This window comes from Citrus sinensis, chromosome 7, assembly GCF_022201045.2.
Source record: "Citrus sinensis cultivar Valencia sweet orange chromosome 7, DVS_A1.0, whole genome shotgun sequence".
NCBI classification, from domain to species: Eukaryota; Viridiplantae; Streptophyta; class Magnoliopsida; order Sapindales; family Rutaceae; genus Citrus; species Citrus sinensis.
In genome coordinates, this window is record NC_068562.1 from 24,982,967 (window position 1) to 25,000,005 (window position 17,039).

The 17,039-nt window shown below is 33.0% G+C and overlaps 1 protein-coding gene across 2 annotated transcripts; it reads right to left on the reverse strand.

The window, feature by feature from the left end:
• Nucleotides 1–2,712: 2,712 nt before the first annotated feature.
• Nucleotides 2,713–14,115, reverse strand: LOC102630570 (protein TONSOKU). Of its 2 annotated transcripts, none has more exons than XM_006464541.3 (20): nucleotides 13,759–14,115; nucleotides 12,362–13,159; nucleotides 11,301–11,477; nucleotides 10,949–11,040; nucleotides 9,709–9,807; nucleotides 9,051–9,481; nucleotides 8,868–8,911; nucleotides 8,616–8,783; nucleotides 7,982–8,129; nucleotides 7,321–7,428; nucleotides 6,495–6,595; nucleotides 6,262–6,382; nucleotides 5,944–6,056; nucleotides 4,844–4,955; nucleotides 4,487–4,591; nucleotides 4,337–4,403; nucleotides 4,119–4,239; nucleotides 3,835–4,008; nucleotides 3,629–3,746; nucleotides 2,713–3,547 (listed from the first exon to the last, which is right to left on the reverse strand). In XM_006464541.3, the coding sequence occupies exons 1-20, from the start codon at nucleotides 14,029–14,031 to the stop codon at nucleotides 3,027–3,029; spliced, it is 3,891 nt and encodes a 1,296-aa protein (XP_006464604.1). In that variant the 5' UTR covers nucleotides 14,032–14,115; the 3' UTR covers nucleotides 2,713–3,026. The 2 variants fall into 2 exon arrangements, with proteins under 2 accessions (XP_006464604.1, XP_006464603.1); XM_006464540.3 differs by having other exon boundaries at nucleotides 9,003–9,481.
• Between the last annotated feature and the right edge of the window lie 2,924 nt (nucleotides 14,116–17,039).

The following is a 17,039-nucleotide window of genomic DNA, read 5'->3' on the forward strand; positions in this document are numbered from 1 at the left end:
TCATTTCCCATTAGAGAAAAATGGATGATGCATCATTAGAATACAATGAAATGAATAATCACTTTATCCACCCATAAATTACTTTCATAAATCACGCGGATCCAAAGATTCACTTTTTTTTTTTCTCTTTAATTATTTCTAACATATTTAAAACTTTATATGTGGCACTTATATGGATATGACATTTCATTTTACCAATTCAATTATTATAAATGATGATCCATTTTATGTGTATGGGGCTGGTGAAAATGTTGAGCGTAACATCATTTACCATATTATATAATCATGGTCTGTACACGTTGTCACATTATTATGTGCAAATATATTCAAGATATAAAGTAAGCTAATGTATGTGAATTATGAAATTACTGTGGTAGCACTATTGAGACAATTATTGCTTAATTTCATCCGCATGAAATGAATTATCACCTGGGAAAGAAAAAAAGAAAAAAAAATATTTATATATGCAGACGCACACCCCATCCTTCATCCATCCAAATATAATTTGCACTCGATTAAAAGAGGGAAAATAATTCTAAAGTTGCAAAATTATGTTCAATTATTATTTTTGATGATTCATCTTATAACATGTGAGGCTATGTACAAACGTTGTGACATGACTAGAGAGTAGAAAATTGTTTTACTATTGCAAGGAATTGAGTGAAAATGTGTGTAGGAATTATTGATTTTAGTGTCAAAAACTAGAGGAATGAGTACGCTTAAATTAAAATTTCCACTACATAGATATAAATGGATTGTCAATATTTATTAATTAATTCTACTTTGTGTAGTGGTGATATCATGGCCTAGTACTCATGAAGAAAGGGCATGACACCAGGAATTACTAAATATATTTAATCTTAAATTAGCTAATAATGAAATTTAATGTTAAAAATGATATTAATTGACTATATTTGTCTTCTTCTTCTAAAATCTAAATGATAAAAATACTTTTAAGTGCGATTTTTATGGAAAGAAAAAGTGGGAAGTGTTTTAAAAATACTTATTTTATTTTATATTATATTTTTACTATTTTGCTTATCAACAACTTTATCTACTCTGCATCTTAGGATTCAAATCTCAAGTTTCTTATTTTTAACACAAAACACTTTATCAAAAAAACACAAAACATTTTATCAACTCAACTAATTGACACCCAACAATAAAATATTTTATCAACTCAACTAATTGGCACCCAAAAAGAAAAAAATATTTCCATTGAGCCTATAACCCATTGGTAAATTGTTGTTTGAACCCGAACTGCAACCCTCACTACAATGAAAGTAGGAATTTACCAATGGACTGTAAGCCCAATAGCATTTTAGAAATATTTATAATTCTTAACAATTAACACAATTTTCCGAGGGAGTGAATAATAATACCACCAAGTTTCATGATGAGATCAAGATCTTTCTTGATTTTGTCGTATAAATAACAACATGATTTTTGTAAATACTATATAATAGATTGTAAGTGTATAAAATATAGCATCCACAGTCAACAATTCCCCAAGAAATAAAATAAAATAAAATAAAATAAATGGTGATGATTACACAAAGTTATGTCTTTTTTCATGGCAAAAGTATTTTATAGCCAAACGTGTCCCTAATAAGTTGATTTTCTTTAGATGTGTAATGGGGATAATTTGAATCGAATTTGGGCCAAAATATAATTTAGATATGATGTTAATCACATAATCATATGGTTTTATATTCAATTTGTATGTATTGTTCTTAAATTTGACTAAGATTCCTTCTTGGTTATTCAATTCAATCATACTCATCAAAATGTATAAAATCGTATAGTTTAATAAATTTTAAAAATATTATCCTTGAGAACACACTAGCAGATATGTATGGGCCACTGAGCCTATATTATGTTAAATATTTACAAAACCCCCCCCCCCCCCACCCCCCAACACAATTTTAAAATCAATAAAATGGAAAAAATAACAAGGAAAATGGTAAAGAGTTTCCGGTTCCGAGGGGTGACAGAGGGGGAACAAAAATTTATATTCAACTAAATTTAGGTATATTCGACTAAATTTACGTGTTTTATTTTTTAATTTGAAGTTTGAATTTAATTTTTTTTTACCTTTAATTATTCTAGGCTGTTTTTTTCTTAATTTATTACTCGTCAGATAATTTTATTTGAATAGAAAAAATTAAAAAAATCTATATTTAAGATTTAACTGAAGCTTGAAATTTTAAATAAAAAACTTTTAATCTTAAATCTCAAAAATACCCTTAATAATTCATGTATTTCCTACACTATGTGTAAACCTAATATTTTTGTATTATCCTTGAGTTTTTTTTAATTGCTTTAAATTTTTATTCACATAATAACATTAACTAAACCAAAATATTGAATAATTAGATTAATTTTGTGATGAATTAAAACTAAAACTAATATTGATTTTATAATGAAAGTTGATGTTATAATTATATTTTTATTATAAAATTAAATTAAAAATAATGATAGTGTTATTTTTTTAATGTTATCAGAACTAATCTCGTTGAATTTTCAAGTTGTGAAGAATATATATATGCACCACTTGAAACGATATTTATTTTAAACTACTAGTTTTAAAATTTTTCTATTCAAATGCTGAAAAAAAAAACGTCATTCAAATATTTTTATTCAAACCTATTCAAACTTTATAACTAAATTCAAACATATTTAACTTTCAAATATACGAACAAACGCAAAGTGTTAATTGAAAAACTCCGGTTCACAAATCATTGCTAAAAAAATCATCAAACGATTCATTGTTCTTAACAATTCACCATTGACAGCTTGCATACAAGTTTCATCTTAACTTTTTTTTCTTTACATGACCTGAATGCTAACTCTGTACATCTCCTTTAGTTTGATGCTTTGAATGGATACTATTTATTACTTCAGTAAACAGTAAGTAAATTATGATTAGAACACGACTAACGGTTGCAAAATTATACGGATGGATCCTTCTCCTCCCAGAGTATCCGACCTCTGCTTCAGAACCGCACAAAAGATTAAGAATAGCATCAATTCTTTCTACAGCAAGGTTTCACTCGGCAACACTTGTTTCCCTCAACTGAAAAATGGATTATCTGTTCCTTAATATGCTTCCATGCCGGACCAGCTCCTGATCTAGATGACCATGCACAATACAATGTTTTGACAGCTTGTGTTGAGAAACCGTTGTTGCTAAGATCTAATAGTTGCAACGGCTTTGCCATGCCAATGGCAGATGAAAGCTCTTGGACGAATTGGCATTCAAAAGATGAGTTCTTTTGACATGAGCTTGTGCAACTATTGTCAAACCCTGATGCAGCACTTTCTACCCTGATTTTGTCATCTTCACTATCAGCGACTTCAAGATCATTGCAGTCAGTGTTCATGGCAAATAAACCGTGTTGATCAGTGTCAACTTCTTTGGATACACAGTCAGATGTTTTGAGCGCGGGCTGTAAATTTTCTGAATTCACACTTGATAAGTTCTGCTGTAAAGTTAACTCTTTACTGGCATTATCAGCAAGATTGAGTTCCTCCAGAGTGTCATTCTCTGCTTGATAACAAAACCAACGTCAAAATGATTAGCTTGAAAGGAGCAATAACAAAAATTGGATTGTGCTGTGTCTCAAACCTGATAATGCTTTGATTAGTTGAAGAACTCCAGCAAGCCCCAGCTGACACTTGCTTAGTACCAAAACTTTTAAACAACATTGAGGATTCATAAGCAGTGACGCTAATGCATTTGCACCCTGGCATTCATAGTTCCAGTCACATCCCTTAGATATGAATAAAGAAATCAGCAATAACCAACGTACCATAAACTGATGTAGAACAAACCTCTTTCATAATAGGATTTCCTCCTAGGTTCAGTTCAAGAATGCCATGTACTAGACTAACACTGGCAGTAAATTTGTGAATGCAAGTAGATTCTAATCCACAATATGACAGGTCAAGTTTCACAGATTCTTGAGCTCTGCTGAATAGTGACTCAACTAATTGTAATGACCCATCCTGCATATAATGTCAATACCACGTCACACAAAGGGAAAGAAAATTTCTTAAGAGTGCATTTTAAACTCTAGAGGAAATAGAAGAAGTAAAATGACTAAAGGTTCACTCACACTTCCTAAATTAGTGCACCCAAGCATTAGATGTGTTAAACATGAGGTCTTAGCAAGTTGGCAAAGGCGATCCACGACAGGCTTGCTTAGCTTTAAACCATTGAGATTCAGCTCTGAAAAGCTGCATAGAATTAAATACAAATTTAGATTAGGTAATTCGCAGGAGCCTTTCATTCACAAACATTGTAAGAATAAGGAATTCTCATCTTTATTCTAACCTTTTCAAAGTATCAAGCTTGACCAATAAATTAGTGATAGCATTCCCAGTCACTGGGCTGTTGTATCCTGTCAAAGTAGTGAGATTTATTACTTTCCAAGCAGCAAATAAGTACCTGGAAGATTGTAATTGACCAATTTGTTAAATGTACCTATGCAAAGTTGGGCTAGTGTAGATTCAGCACCCAGAGCATCAGCAACCTTTTGGATCGTTCTAGATGTGATTGAACAGTTTTCTATATTTAAGCTGTAAAGGACTACAAAAAGAAGAGAACTTGTTATTATTAGTACAGGGAGACGAATAGTGAAGCAAATGCAACAAATATTGGGTTGATATTCGAAATTCTCAACCCAGAAAAAACTGTTTACTCAACTTTTTGTAAAACAGCATTGGACAAAAAAAGCAAAACAATAATGATAATCGTTAACAAAAGATACAATAACTGACATCCAACCTTGAAAATAAAATGAAACATTGAATCAATTGAAAACCAGTAAAAGTTATTTACCTTTGCAGTTTTTCAAGATTGTTGAGAGGTAAGAACCACATGCATCGGTGAGACGATTTCCAGAGAGATTAAGCACTCCCAGTCGGGTGAATAGCACAGGACATTCACAAATCTGATGATCAGGTATAGAAGAAGCAGATTAAGAAGTCAAATGAGGGATTAATCATCTTTGATTTTGATAATAATGAAAATAATACATTCAAATCTTAGAAAAGACATCTATCAAGGATTTATGGATTACATGATATATTAATTACATAAACTGCTTTTAAAATCTCTGCCTGGTACATATTCCAATTACTTGGAAATTCTTTACATCATATCTTGATGCAGGCTTGCATTTAGAAGAAAGTACAACCCTACTTCTTGCCAAGGAGTTCAATAGTAACCAAGCTATGTCACTTTTGAGGCATTACAAACTATAGTGCAATTCAATAGAAACCAAGCTATGCCACTTTTAAGGCATTACAAACTAATTAATATAGTTGGGCTGGCCCCTTAGCTATTACATAAAACTTTTAGGTTAAATGGTGACTTCAATGGTATCATATTCAGTCTGACGAAGTAGTCTTGTGTTGAAATTGGTGCATTATAGTGATTAAACTAGTATAAAATGTGCTTATTTTAGTTGTTGTATTTGTGGCTGTGTTTGATCCTTCTACCATACACGTGATTCGGCATGTTAGAGCATAAATACAACTTTAGCGTGCTTTTATTAGTTTAAGCATTTAAATAAGTAAATATCTGGCATTGTGTTTGTATCTATTATGCTTGTGCCTGCAGTTACATTAATCCACAAGCCTTGTGTGTGAAAGCATGTGTTAAAAGTCAAGAAACTCTCTAATAGTTTGAGTTTTTAGACCAAGTGACAACTTAAACAGAAGTGCAATTCAAATCGAAAAAAGGTTGTTCCCTAAAACAAATAATTATTGTCTCGCCCAGCATATGGAAGATTCATGAAGGAAGATTGAAATGGAAGAATTCAGTAAAAGGAGGTTGAATGCTTCACAATAATCATGACAGTACAAGGATGACTAAGAAATTGTGAAGCTTTGGATATGCAAAAGTGAAAATGGTTTTTGCAACTTGAGTTTACAAACCTGAAACAAAGTAGTTGGACCAAATCGATTGCAATGTAAATCCAAAGTTAAGTCAACATAGTTTTGGCATGAAGATATGAAAAATTGTTGAAGTTTCTCCATAGTTCCGTTTCCTACAGACAGCAAGACATCAGACAGCTAATGTCATCTAAAAGATTGCAGCACACTATCATCATTTGAAATATAACAATTGATGCCAACTGAAGTTGAATATTTCAGTTAAAGTATGTTAAAAAATTGGCAAGTACAGAATACACAGGACATAGAAAACTGAGAAAGAAATAAATAAATAATGAACTAATTAACAGACAGTGTCACCTAACAAATTGTGAGAAAGGTCTAGCATGGCAACTGTTTTGTGTGTTTGAAGGGCATTCAACAAAGGAGTTACTGAGATATCTTGCAATTCACATTCAGAGACGACAACTTCATCCTCTACCTGTTTTAAAAACGATGAAACAATTTGAACATCCTCGTGTGAAAATGCAATAACATAACACAACAAGATGATATAGTTCTTAATAAACTATACCTATTAAACCACATCTTACCTCTGAAATGTATAATTTTTTAAGCAACTTCATATTTGGTGCCTCAGATAACTCCTTGCAGCATTCAATATACAGCTTCATCAAGCGCTTTTGGACCCATCCTGAAAGTTCACATCAAACTGGAATTTATAACCTCTTGAATAAAGAAACTGGAAACTGAGATGTACCAAACACATCCCAACCTAGAGTCTAAACTATAGAGATCTGGTTAGGTTGCTGTCTTAGGACCAGTTCTTATCCATGTTCATGTTTCCCTAAACCAAAACAATATGAATTTCCTAATTAAGCTAAGTAGGAGAAAAAAGAAAAGAAAAAGAGCATGCCCGTTAGGCCCTGCTTGACCAAAAAGTGGCATGACGTAAAAAATTGTAATCTTTTTAACGTCTAGACATTGCCTGTTTAATGGTTATAAGTGTAATGAGGTAGTTTTGTATGTGGAAACCATTGTTTTTAGTTGGTATAAGATAAGACTAAAAGCCTTATCTCTGTTAAGTATAGATTTTCTATTCAGATGTCTTATACTAATATTAATGCTACAGGATCAAGAGAATCCAAAGTGCACATTTGAAATTTTCCGATTCAGTTTTGATTAAGATTTCTCACATTGATATTCTCTGAAACCAGACCACATTCAGGTATGAGATAACAGTGCCAAATCTAAGACAAATCATTAGACTATTTTTCCCATGATACTGCACCAATCCACAATATTTAGTTAATCACAATACTGGTTGACTGCAAACTTAAATTCGAGAGGGGGGGGGGGGGGAAAAAAGGGCTATTATATGATAGATTCACTCAATAGAAAAGAATTCATAATAAATACCATCAATAGAAACTTCAATTATATCTTTTCCCAGCTGATCCTTGAAAGTGTCAAAGGATTCTAGAGACCTTCCACCATAATTCATATGCTGAATTATGGGCAACAGACCTAGTGAGACAAAATTTGCAGAATATTAGAATTTTAGTTCACTCTGAGGTCAACTAACCCTTGAAACAAGAACAAAAGAGAGAATAGAAGAATATGCAAGCATAATAAAGCATGCTGCAATATCAAGACCTGGTACCCACCAACTTTCCTTTCTGTAAACAAGATCCACGTCACATGAAACAAGGAACAGACAAAATACTCTCGCGCAAATCAAAAGCTTATGTTTCCATTGTGCATAAATTGCATGTCCAGCAAAGGTAGACAACTCCTAATGTATTCAAAACCTAGTTGAAGTGCGATAAAATGGAAATTACATGTGACCTATTGTTGGAAACAAGGCAGTCAATCGTTTAGCCATCCCTGCCAGGACATCAGTATGACATTTCTTTGCTTATCACTTTGGGATACCATGCATGTCAAACAATTATTAGAACACAGCACAGCAGATCAGATAGATAAGTGCATCATGCAATATTTTTTGAGTCAATCTCTAAACCGAGGCATTGTTGAGAAGTTGAGAAGTACAAACTCAGAATTGCCTGGAAGTTCCTACCCTTTGATATCTTCTCTTTAGGAAGCTGCAGGTAATATAAGCAAGCCAGTTCAACCTTCAAAGACTCAATATCCAACTTATCATCACAAATGCATGAATGTACTTCTAACTGTATCAGGTCGTCATCAATTCTGAACATTACACATTGCTGCAATTGGTGCAACAAATCAAACATTAGTGAAACATAACAACAATAATTGTCACAATAATTCTTTCAAGAGTAGATACAGGGTGCGCACAATTCTTGCTGACTTTTCCCATGACATATTATTACATGAGCATGCATTTTGGCCAACAACACATGAAAGTAGTATAATAGCTGCTTAAAGACAGAAGCATCAAAATCAGGCACAAAACAAATCAGAGCCACTGATCTGATAACTGCACCAATGATCATGATGTAATTTTGGACTTTTTCCGCCTTAAACTGAGGGATCAGCCAAGGCATCTGAGAAATAAGAAAATTGTATACATTTAATGCTAGATGAAAAGGGAAAGTTGAACTATGCGAAACATACTTCCTGATCTTCATGCAAACATTATATTTTCCATAACAATCATGAAAACAATACCATAGCACAAACAGATGCAAGTATCATGATACTTTTTGTAGGTGCTCAATAATAACACTCACATCATCATTGACGTCAGATGCAATAAAGACTTTCCCAGTGCATCTAATAGCATTCCCATATTGATTGGTTGGATTAGAAGATGTGAATTTGTGTGAACATGTGCTTTCTTCGACATTAATTGGATTTTCAGAACTGTTGGTACATTTGAAATCCGCGGCTGGGACATCCTGCCAGACCAAAAGAATAAACCACCTGGGAACAAACTTCAATGGAAAAACATAATTAAAGGATTGATCCAATTCCTCCCCAACCTGAAATTTATGAGCTGGACTAGCTGAACCACTTTTACTATTAACTGCAATCAGGCAAAGAAAACACATCTCACAACTAAGTTGTAGTAGCAATGAAAATATAAGATCAAACAGTAAATCATTAACAAAACCTACTTGCATCAAAAGTAGCAACACCTTCAACAGGACATTTGTGAAGCCTACCTTTCAAGCCCACTTCATTATCGATATCACCTTCATCGTCTGAAAGGACCACACGAATTCGTTTACGACCACCACCTGTCTGCTGACTATTTGTTGATTTAGGTAATGTTTTGGGGGAAGGTTCTCTCGGCTCAGTGGGAATACTCTGTTTTTCCACATAAGCGCTTTTCAATTTTGGCAATCTTTCACTGGATCGAAGAAATGAAATTAAAGGTTCATCGTCTTCTACGTCTTCTAGACCAGCTAAAGTCTTTGATCGACCAGAATCAGATTTACTCATCTCAGCTGAGAAGCAAGCACTAGACCTAACATCTGGCAAATGATCATTCCCTTCTGTGTCTGTCTCTGAACAGCAATCCTTTGCCACATCATGTGCTTCAAGATCCTCACTTTTAGTCTCCTTCAACTTGTCAATTTCATGCTGCAACCTCCTGCAGGGAAGTGGGTTTATTAAAGCAATAATAAATACTCTTTTTCAGGAAGACTGTTCAAACATCAGAAAGTAATAAATCTTTATATTACAGTCTTAAGTCAAAATTTTACAAGATATTACAATTAAGCTTCAGCTTTTATTTTCACAATTCCACTTCCTTAATCACAAATTTAGATAGCATAATTAACCTAAACAAATAAGAAGGTTCACATTAATTGCATTTACCTGGCCTCTTCAATATTGTCAAACCTTATCATGTGACTGTAGTGCATATTCTCTAGTGCAGAAAGCTGAACAGAAGGAAGATTAGCTTCAACGGCAATCCTGTAATTCAAAATGACAAAACCAAGAAAATCTCACATAAATTGAAAACAACTACAAGGGTGCATTTGCATGCAAACCCCTGGAAAAATGGTATCATACCTGTAAATTATTTGTATAGGCTCAATAGTAAAAACAATAATAAAATAAATTATCTTAGTTTTTCTCTACTTTATTTTCCTGGCTGAACACTTGCAATAACTGATATGGTAACAACTTTCTTCCAGAAAATGTATATCTTCCGGAGAAAATAAGTAGCATCAGCTCTACTAAATATGGCTATTAGATAGCAAGGCTATAACTCTCCAGAAAAATCAAGATGATGGCTATGACAATGATGATGATGAAATTAGTCATCATTACAATAAACAAAAAGAAAAAAAAAATGATTCCATTTACTGCAAAGAAAACAAAATGAATCTATTATTGAGTAAATTGCTCAAGTAAAAGTATCTCTACATCCACCAAAAAGCAGGCAGAATCTGGTTGCTTTTTGGGAGCAGTACTGCAGTACCATTTAAACAACTGTTCTAAAGCATCAACTTCTTGAGTAAAGAAAAATGAGTAAATTTGTCAAGATGAAGTGAGCGCTTGGGTAGACATGTCATACTACCTCTATTTCTATTGAAAAGCAGGCTGAATCTGGTTTCTTAACAATCAGTATAGAAGCCTTGTTTAAACAAACTGCACAACTAAGTGGTCAAATTAGCATCGAGCACAAAGCATAAAATTAGGCAGCCAATACATGACATCAATTTGCACCGGTGTCATGATTGGATTTTGATACTATAAAATGGCAATACATTTACACATTATATTTTGTTGTTAATGTATTACTTTATAAAATCTGCATGCTATAACTGTGGCTAGTATATAAATGTCATATTTATCATTAACTAACAGCAGTTCACTAATGTCTGCAATGTATTCTGAACCACATTAATTGCTTATCAGGCACATAAAAGAATAAAAAAGAATTTATTTATTACTATCCCAGATGCACCTAAGTCATCTAAGAGGAGTGTCAAGATGTCATGAGGATACCCCCACATCAAAGAAATATGCAACTTGTGAAGCCATTCCTAGTTCCAGATATTCTGAAATTTTCCAATTCATAAAGAAAATCATGAACACATGTGATTACCTATAGCCCTCTTGAAATGCATCAAGTGCTCCTGCCCAATCGCCATTACTGTCCAACACATTTCCCATATTAACTTTTGCCAGTGCTTGACCCTGAAACCGATAGCCTTTCATCTTAGGAATTTACCAACCACCAAGTACAGTGAATCCAAAGATATAATAGAAAACATAAAATCATGTGTTCTTGCAAAACAATGCAATCCTAAATCCTAGAACTCATTCTAAGCAAGTGCATAAATTGTCAAGGTCATCTGAACGTACAGCATAAGAAGGATCCTTTTATGCTACTTCTATATGGACATCAACAAATATAAAACTTGCATTGAGTATCATGGTGCGATCACTGAACTTACCTCCAAATTGCCAATTGACTTGTACGTTTCCCAACTCTTTGTGTACCATTTAATGGCTTTGTTGAATTTTCTAAGCTTTTGGTATGATTCTCCAATAACTAAAAATGAATCACTTAGCTTTCCCTTGTCACAAAGTTCACTTGCTATCCTCTTCTTTCTCTTTGCATACTCACAATGCTAAACCCAAAAAAATTAACAAAATGAATAAAATGTTTTAAATACATAAGAATAAATCAAGTAATAACAGGTTAGAATCAATTCCTTCTTTAGGCCTCAGCAAGAGCCTCAAGCAAGGTATATCCCATTTTAATTGCATCATTACTATTCTGAGTTCCAAATTTTTGAGCATTAATCAAAAGCCAGATTACATGGAAACTGAGTGCAATATACACAAAACAAACTTCAAAAAGCTGATGTGTGCATACAAGAGGTTCAAATAAGCTTAAAAAAGAAAACTAAAATATGGTTTTTGTCTGGTGAGGACACCATTGAGAATTTTCCAAGCCACTTAGTTATGAAGTTTCCAAATTACTAAGTCATGTTCAAGATCGTTATCAATCTTTTGAATTTTACCAGGCAGGAACTAACTAGCAAATACACTAGACACCCTAGCCATAGGCTGTAGTTCTGGCCCATTTGTCATATTTTGGGTTAAGCCACTATGTTAGACCAGTTCTAAGCAATCAATAAATTAATTTTATTAGTCAAACCTTTATAATGTCCATTAGTTCTTCTTCTAGCCTTCAGAATTCTACATAATCTGTCAACTTATATAATAGTTTTTCTTTTTAGAAGAGGGGGAAAAAAGTTATCGGCTATAATTGCTTTAGAAACCTAGGATGTAGGGGGATGAGTCACAATTTGATGCCTAAAACAGAATAAATCAGGATATTCAAATAAACAATGAAAGAGCCTTATTCTCTTTTCCCTCAAAAGCCACTTCATACATAACTGCACCACCTATGATGCAAAGATACAAATTCAAGATGAAAGCAGGCATTCAGCCATGCTGGTTTAATTCATTTAACTATGATACATAGCCCATCAACCGCAAAACATACCTTGAGCCATGCAAATATCATGCTTGATTTCTCAATGAGACGGTCAAGAGATGCATTCTGCTGCAGCAGATACTTCCGTTCCTGTGACGTGCCTTTGGCAATGATCATATTTCTTGTTAGTTTCTTAAGATTTTGCTCTTCTTTCTTCAATTCATCCATTACTTCAATAGCCTTCTTCACAGTTTCAATATTTTGATCAATTTGACTAGCTAAAGCATCTTCATCTTCCATGGATTGTGCCAAATTAAGTGCCTTCTGGTAGCATAGAATGGCCTCGTCATACTTCTGAACTCTATAATGCAGTTCGCCAAGATTGATATACCCTTTTGCCTCACCTTGACGGTGCTCAATTTTCTTACAAATTATGATATCCTGTTCAATGTGCTCCCGAGATTTATCCCACATTCTCAGCTCCATGTAAACATTTCCAAGGTTGTGATGAAGCCTGCTGCGCCCATCATCATCCTCACTCACCTCTTCTTCATTGCAAATCTCTAATCCTCTAATAAGAAATTTCTTGGCTTCTTCCAGATTATCAAGCTCCATTTGAAGCATCCCAATGTTGTTATGTGCATCAATATATTCTTTGAGGAAAGAAGATCTACTAGTTGCTGGATTCTCCTTCAGCGTCTGAGCAAGCTTCATAGCAGACTTGAAATACTTTTTGGCATTGCGAATTGAGTAGTGATCATCATCAGATCTCAAGAACATTTCATAGTATGTACGACCAAGCTGTGTGCAAGCTCTTTGCTGCTCAACAAGATCACTTGCATCCTTGGCTAGCTCTAGATGTTTTTTCTATAAACGAAAAATAATCACTAATAACATATACAAAATTCATTCACTTACGAGGCCTATATCGCACCAGAACAGTAACTGCTAATGATACAAAACGGGAGTGCAATACCAACAATTAAACTTTTATCAAATCACAAAAATTATCAAGATACTTAACCTTTGTTGTTGTCTTTCAGATATCATTATATCAAACAAACTACAACCACCATTTCTAATAGGCTGGTGCTACAAGAGCATTCAAACAGCTAAATGTGCTTCTTTATCTATTTTTATTATCCTTATTTTTCTTGGCAGTGTTTGGGTATGCATAAAAGTGAATTGTCGGATCACTTGCAGTACTCTTTCAAGAAGCACTTAATGAGTCCCATTGTAAAACTCGTTTTGAATAAGCAGGCATTTGAGAAGTGCTGTTACTTTTACAAACAGCTCTTTAAAACTTCCATACAAGTTAAAAATCATAGAGCCTGTAACTTAATACGTGCCTGACAACAAATGAGCACCTAATAAACATTAAATTAAACCCCAAGCAATTAAAATTATACAAATATCACAAAAAATTAAATAAGAAAAAGGAAGAAAGAAACCCAGGTAGCAACTACCTGATAAATCAAGGCGTCTTTGAAGTGCTCGAGGCGTAAATAGACTTCACCGAGAGACTGACAAGTGGGTAACAAGTGCTTTTCCGGCAAGTACTTGACGGAAACGTCGTAATCGATACGGAACCACTTGAGAGCTTCCACGTACTCGCCTCTGTTCTTCAGAATGTCTCCGATCACATTCGCCCATCGCGCCTCCTCCTGTCTGTTGCCCTCCTCCTTGGCGCTTCGATACGCTCGCTTCGCCTCGCTCATTTGCATCTCATCTCGTCCCATCGCAATCGCAGAGTTTGATTCTGATTCTGCTCTAGGGATTCAATTTCTTTGTTTCGGGGAAAAGAGGGTTTTGTTTTGTCTTTTTTTTTTTTTTCAAAAATTAATTTTAGTACCAAAAAATTTCAATTCTCCCGCCAAATGAGTTACGAGCCCTAATTGTTTGTTCACATTGGCCCAGCTCTATAGGCTCAGCCATCTGTACGGCCCGGCCCAGTAGAGCAAGCTTTGTTTAATAAAGCAAGTTTTGTTTGATTATAGCAAATTGTTAAATAATTGAGGAAACAACGAGAATAGTTCTATAAAGAAAAAAAAAAAAATCAACTAGTTGAGTTGGTGACATGACAAGTAATGCCGAACTTCCCAACTAGTATCTTTCAATCCGATTAGAATGTAGTTCTAACTTGTATTTTTATGAGTATTGAATCAATAGTTAGAATTATTCTAAATTTTATTTTTTAATTTCTCTTACCTAAAATCTATTAATTCAGTAATTAGTAAAAACTCAATTTGATACTGAATCCTTATCCGATCAATCACATTCACCCTCACCCTGACTGAAATGATATTCACCCATCGGCTTGACAACTATGTATAGATAATAGTTTTTTTTTTTTTATATTATCATGAATGTAGTAATTATGAGGACTAGTTAATACTAAGTGACATGAAGTATCATTCATTTTATTCGAGATACAAAATTTGTACCTATATTTTTAAGACCCATTTCGGATTGCAATTGCAAAATTTTGAGAAGTTAAAAAACTAATTTTGTTTTATATATAATTTTTTATGTCTTTTTAATAAAATTACCTCATGGTATAATTAACAGATTTTGAAAAAACGAATAAGAATAGCTTTCAAAATCAAATTTTGCTTGATAATGGATTTTATCTTTACAAGTAAATATGCTCGTTACAGTTATAAGAGAGAGAGAGAGAAAACTCAAGGCGCTTGATACGGTTTTCAATAGAAAACATCATTTAGAATGATATTTAGAATAAAAAATCTGGAATGTCTATCATTATTTTTTTCAATAATCATTTTCATTTATAATGAAGAGATGACAAAAAAATAACATTTTTGAATTGTATTATATATATAAAAATAACTTGTTTGAATTGTATTATATATATATATATATATATATATATATGAAGATCCTTCCGAAAAATGGCTTTTGTAATATTACTACAGTTTTTGTCTTGTAACTTTTAAGAAAATATCCTCTTTTCAAATATTAATTCTACCAAAAACATTCTCTCTATTTCCATTTTTATAAATTAAAAAAATTTTAAGAATCCAAAACATCAAGTTTATTTTTATAAACAAGTTCATATAGTGTTGGAAGACAATTAATAATTGACTAGAGCTTGGGGAATTCTATACATTTTCTGATCATATATGTTTGTGATTCATGATGTTGATGAATTCGCTTAAAATCATAAGCGATGATTGAAATTTTAATCTTTGGCAGGAGTGTGATTCTTTACTGGTCATCAATTTGTTGAGGAGTCGGCGTTTGGCCCTCCTCATGCGTCGAAGTTAATTTCATAAAGGAAAAAAATAAAAAGATTCAACAACATATTCATATAAGACAAAATTTTCATCTTTCATGGCAATCACGTTAACAGTTGGACTGTTTAAGTTTGATTTATGAACTATATTTTCATGGTTCCCAAGCATATTTATCAGGAGGGTAACTCCATTGTTGATTGTTTAGCTAACTTGAGTTTCGAAAAATGATTTTGTCTAGCAGGATGAGCCACTTCTTGTTCTTATTGGGGAGCATTTACTTGAAAATTCTTGGGATATTCTAAAATATCGGTTTAAGTAACCCGAACTTTTGATTCTTTTCTTAATAAATTTTTATTCTCATTCGTAAACTACATATTGGACTTCTAACATATTAATTATAACAAAATAGTTATACAATCTCTAAACCAACATAATTATATGTAAAACACTTCATCACAAGAACACTGGTGGCAGCCAACTCTTAAAATCTCAACCGACTAATTATTCATCTGTTTTATGAACAACATATAGTTCACACAAAAACACTCGAGCAACATCTTTCTATAACACTTGACATTAAAGGAAATTACACCAATAAAGGAGAAAGAAAACCCAATACTTCAAAATCATCAAGATCAAAATGAACCACACCCATCTTCAAAATCATAAGAGAATAAACCACACCCATCTTCAAAATCTTCAAGATGATCAAATGAATTGTACCCACTTAAATAACCATCATGATCATCAAACGAAAAGCACCCACTTTCAAAATCATCACGATCATCAGACGGATTGTATCCACCTTCAGAATCATCGTGATCATATGCATTAATGTACCCTCTTTCAAAATCATAGCGACCATCTAAAGAACTGTACCTACCTTCAAAATCACTAAACGAATCATACTCATCTTGTAAATCTTCAAAATAAGGTAAAGTATATCCATCTTCAGAATCGTAATAAAACAAACCATATCCATCATCAGAATTGTCCTAGAATGAACAACGTCCATCTTCCGAACCATCAAGATCAGATGTGCCATAAACATAATCAAATATTGTAGTTAGATCCATCTTTCGATCGCTTGCCTGGATCTTCAAGGTGTAGCATTTCACACATTTACTTATATACGGGTATATATGTCAGCAGCTATTAATTAATTTTCTAGAAAATCTAAGTACTTAATTAATAGTTTTCTTTTCGGGTATCTCAAACGTTTTTCAAAGATTTTTATTATTGAAGGCATTATCTACAAGATAAGACTACAACTCTAATTTTCATTTCTTGATTAATGTTCCAATGTTCAAACTCCTTCAAGTTCCAATGTTCAAAGGACCGAATTTTGTTGAAGGCTTAGGGTATTTTAATTTAATTTTTTAACAAAAAGTTTTGACACAATCTTGAGTCATTAATTTCAAGAAATCTCAATAAACATAATTAATTAAATGTTAATTTGATTTTCAATATTTTATCATTAGATTGTTTAAAAT

Bases quoted from the DNA above. Each gene is read 5' to 3' on its own strand.
- LOC102630570 (XM_006464540.3), bottom strand. From the start codon at position 14,031: ATGGGACGAGATGAGATGCAAATGAGCGAGGCGAAGCGAGCGTATCGA. The intron at 9,808-10,948 runs GTAATCACATGT...TTTGAATTACAG, and splicing joins GCATTTCAAGAGGGCTATAG to GATTGCCGTTGAAGCTAATC. The intron at 8,784-8,867 runs GTTGGGGAGGAA...TTGGTCTGGCAG, and splicing joins GTCCAGCTCATAAATTTCAG to GATGTCCCAGCCGCGGATTT.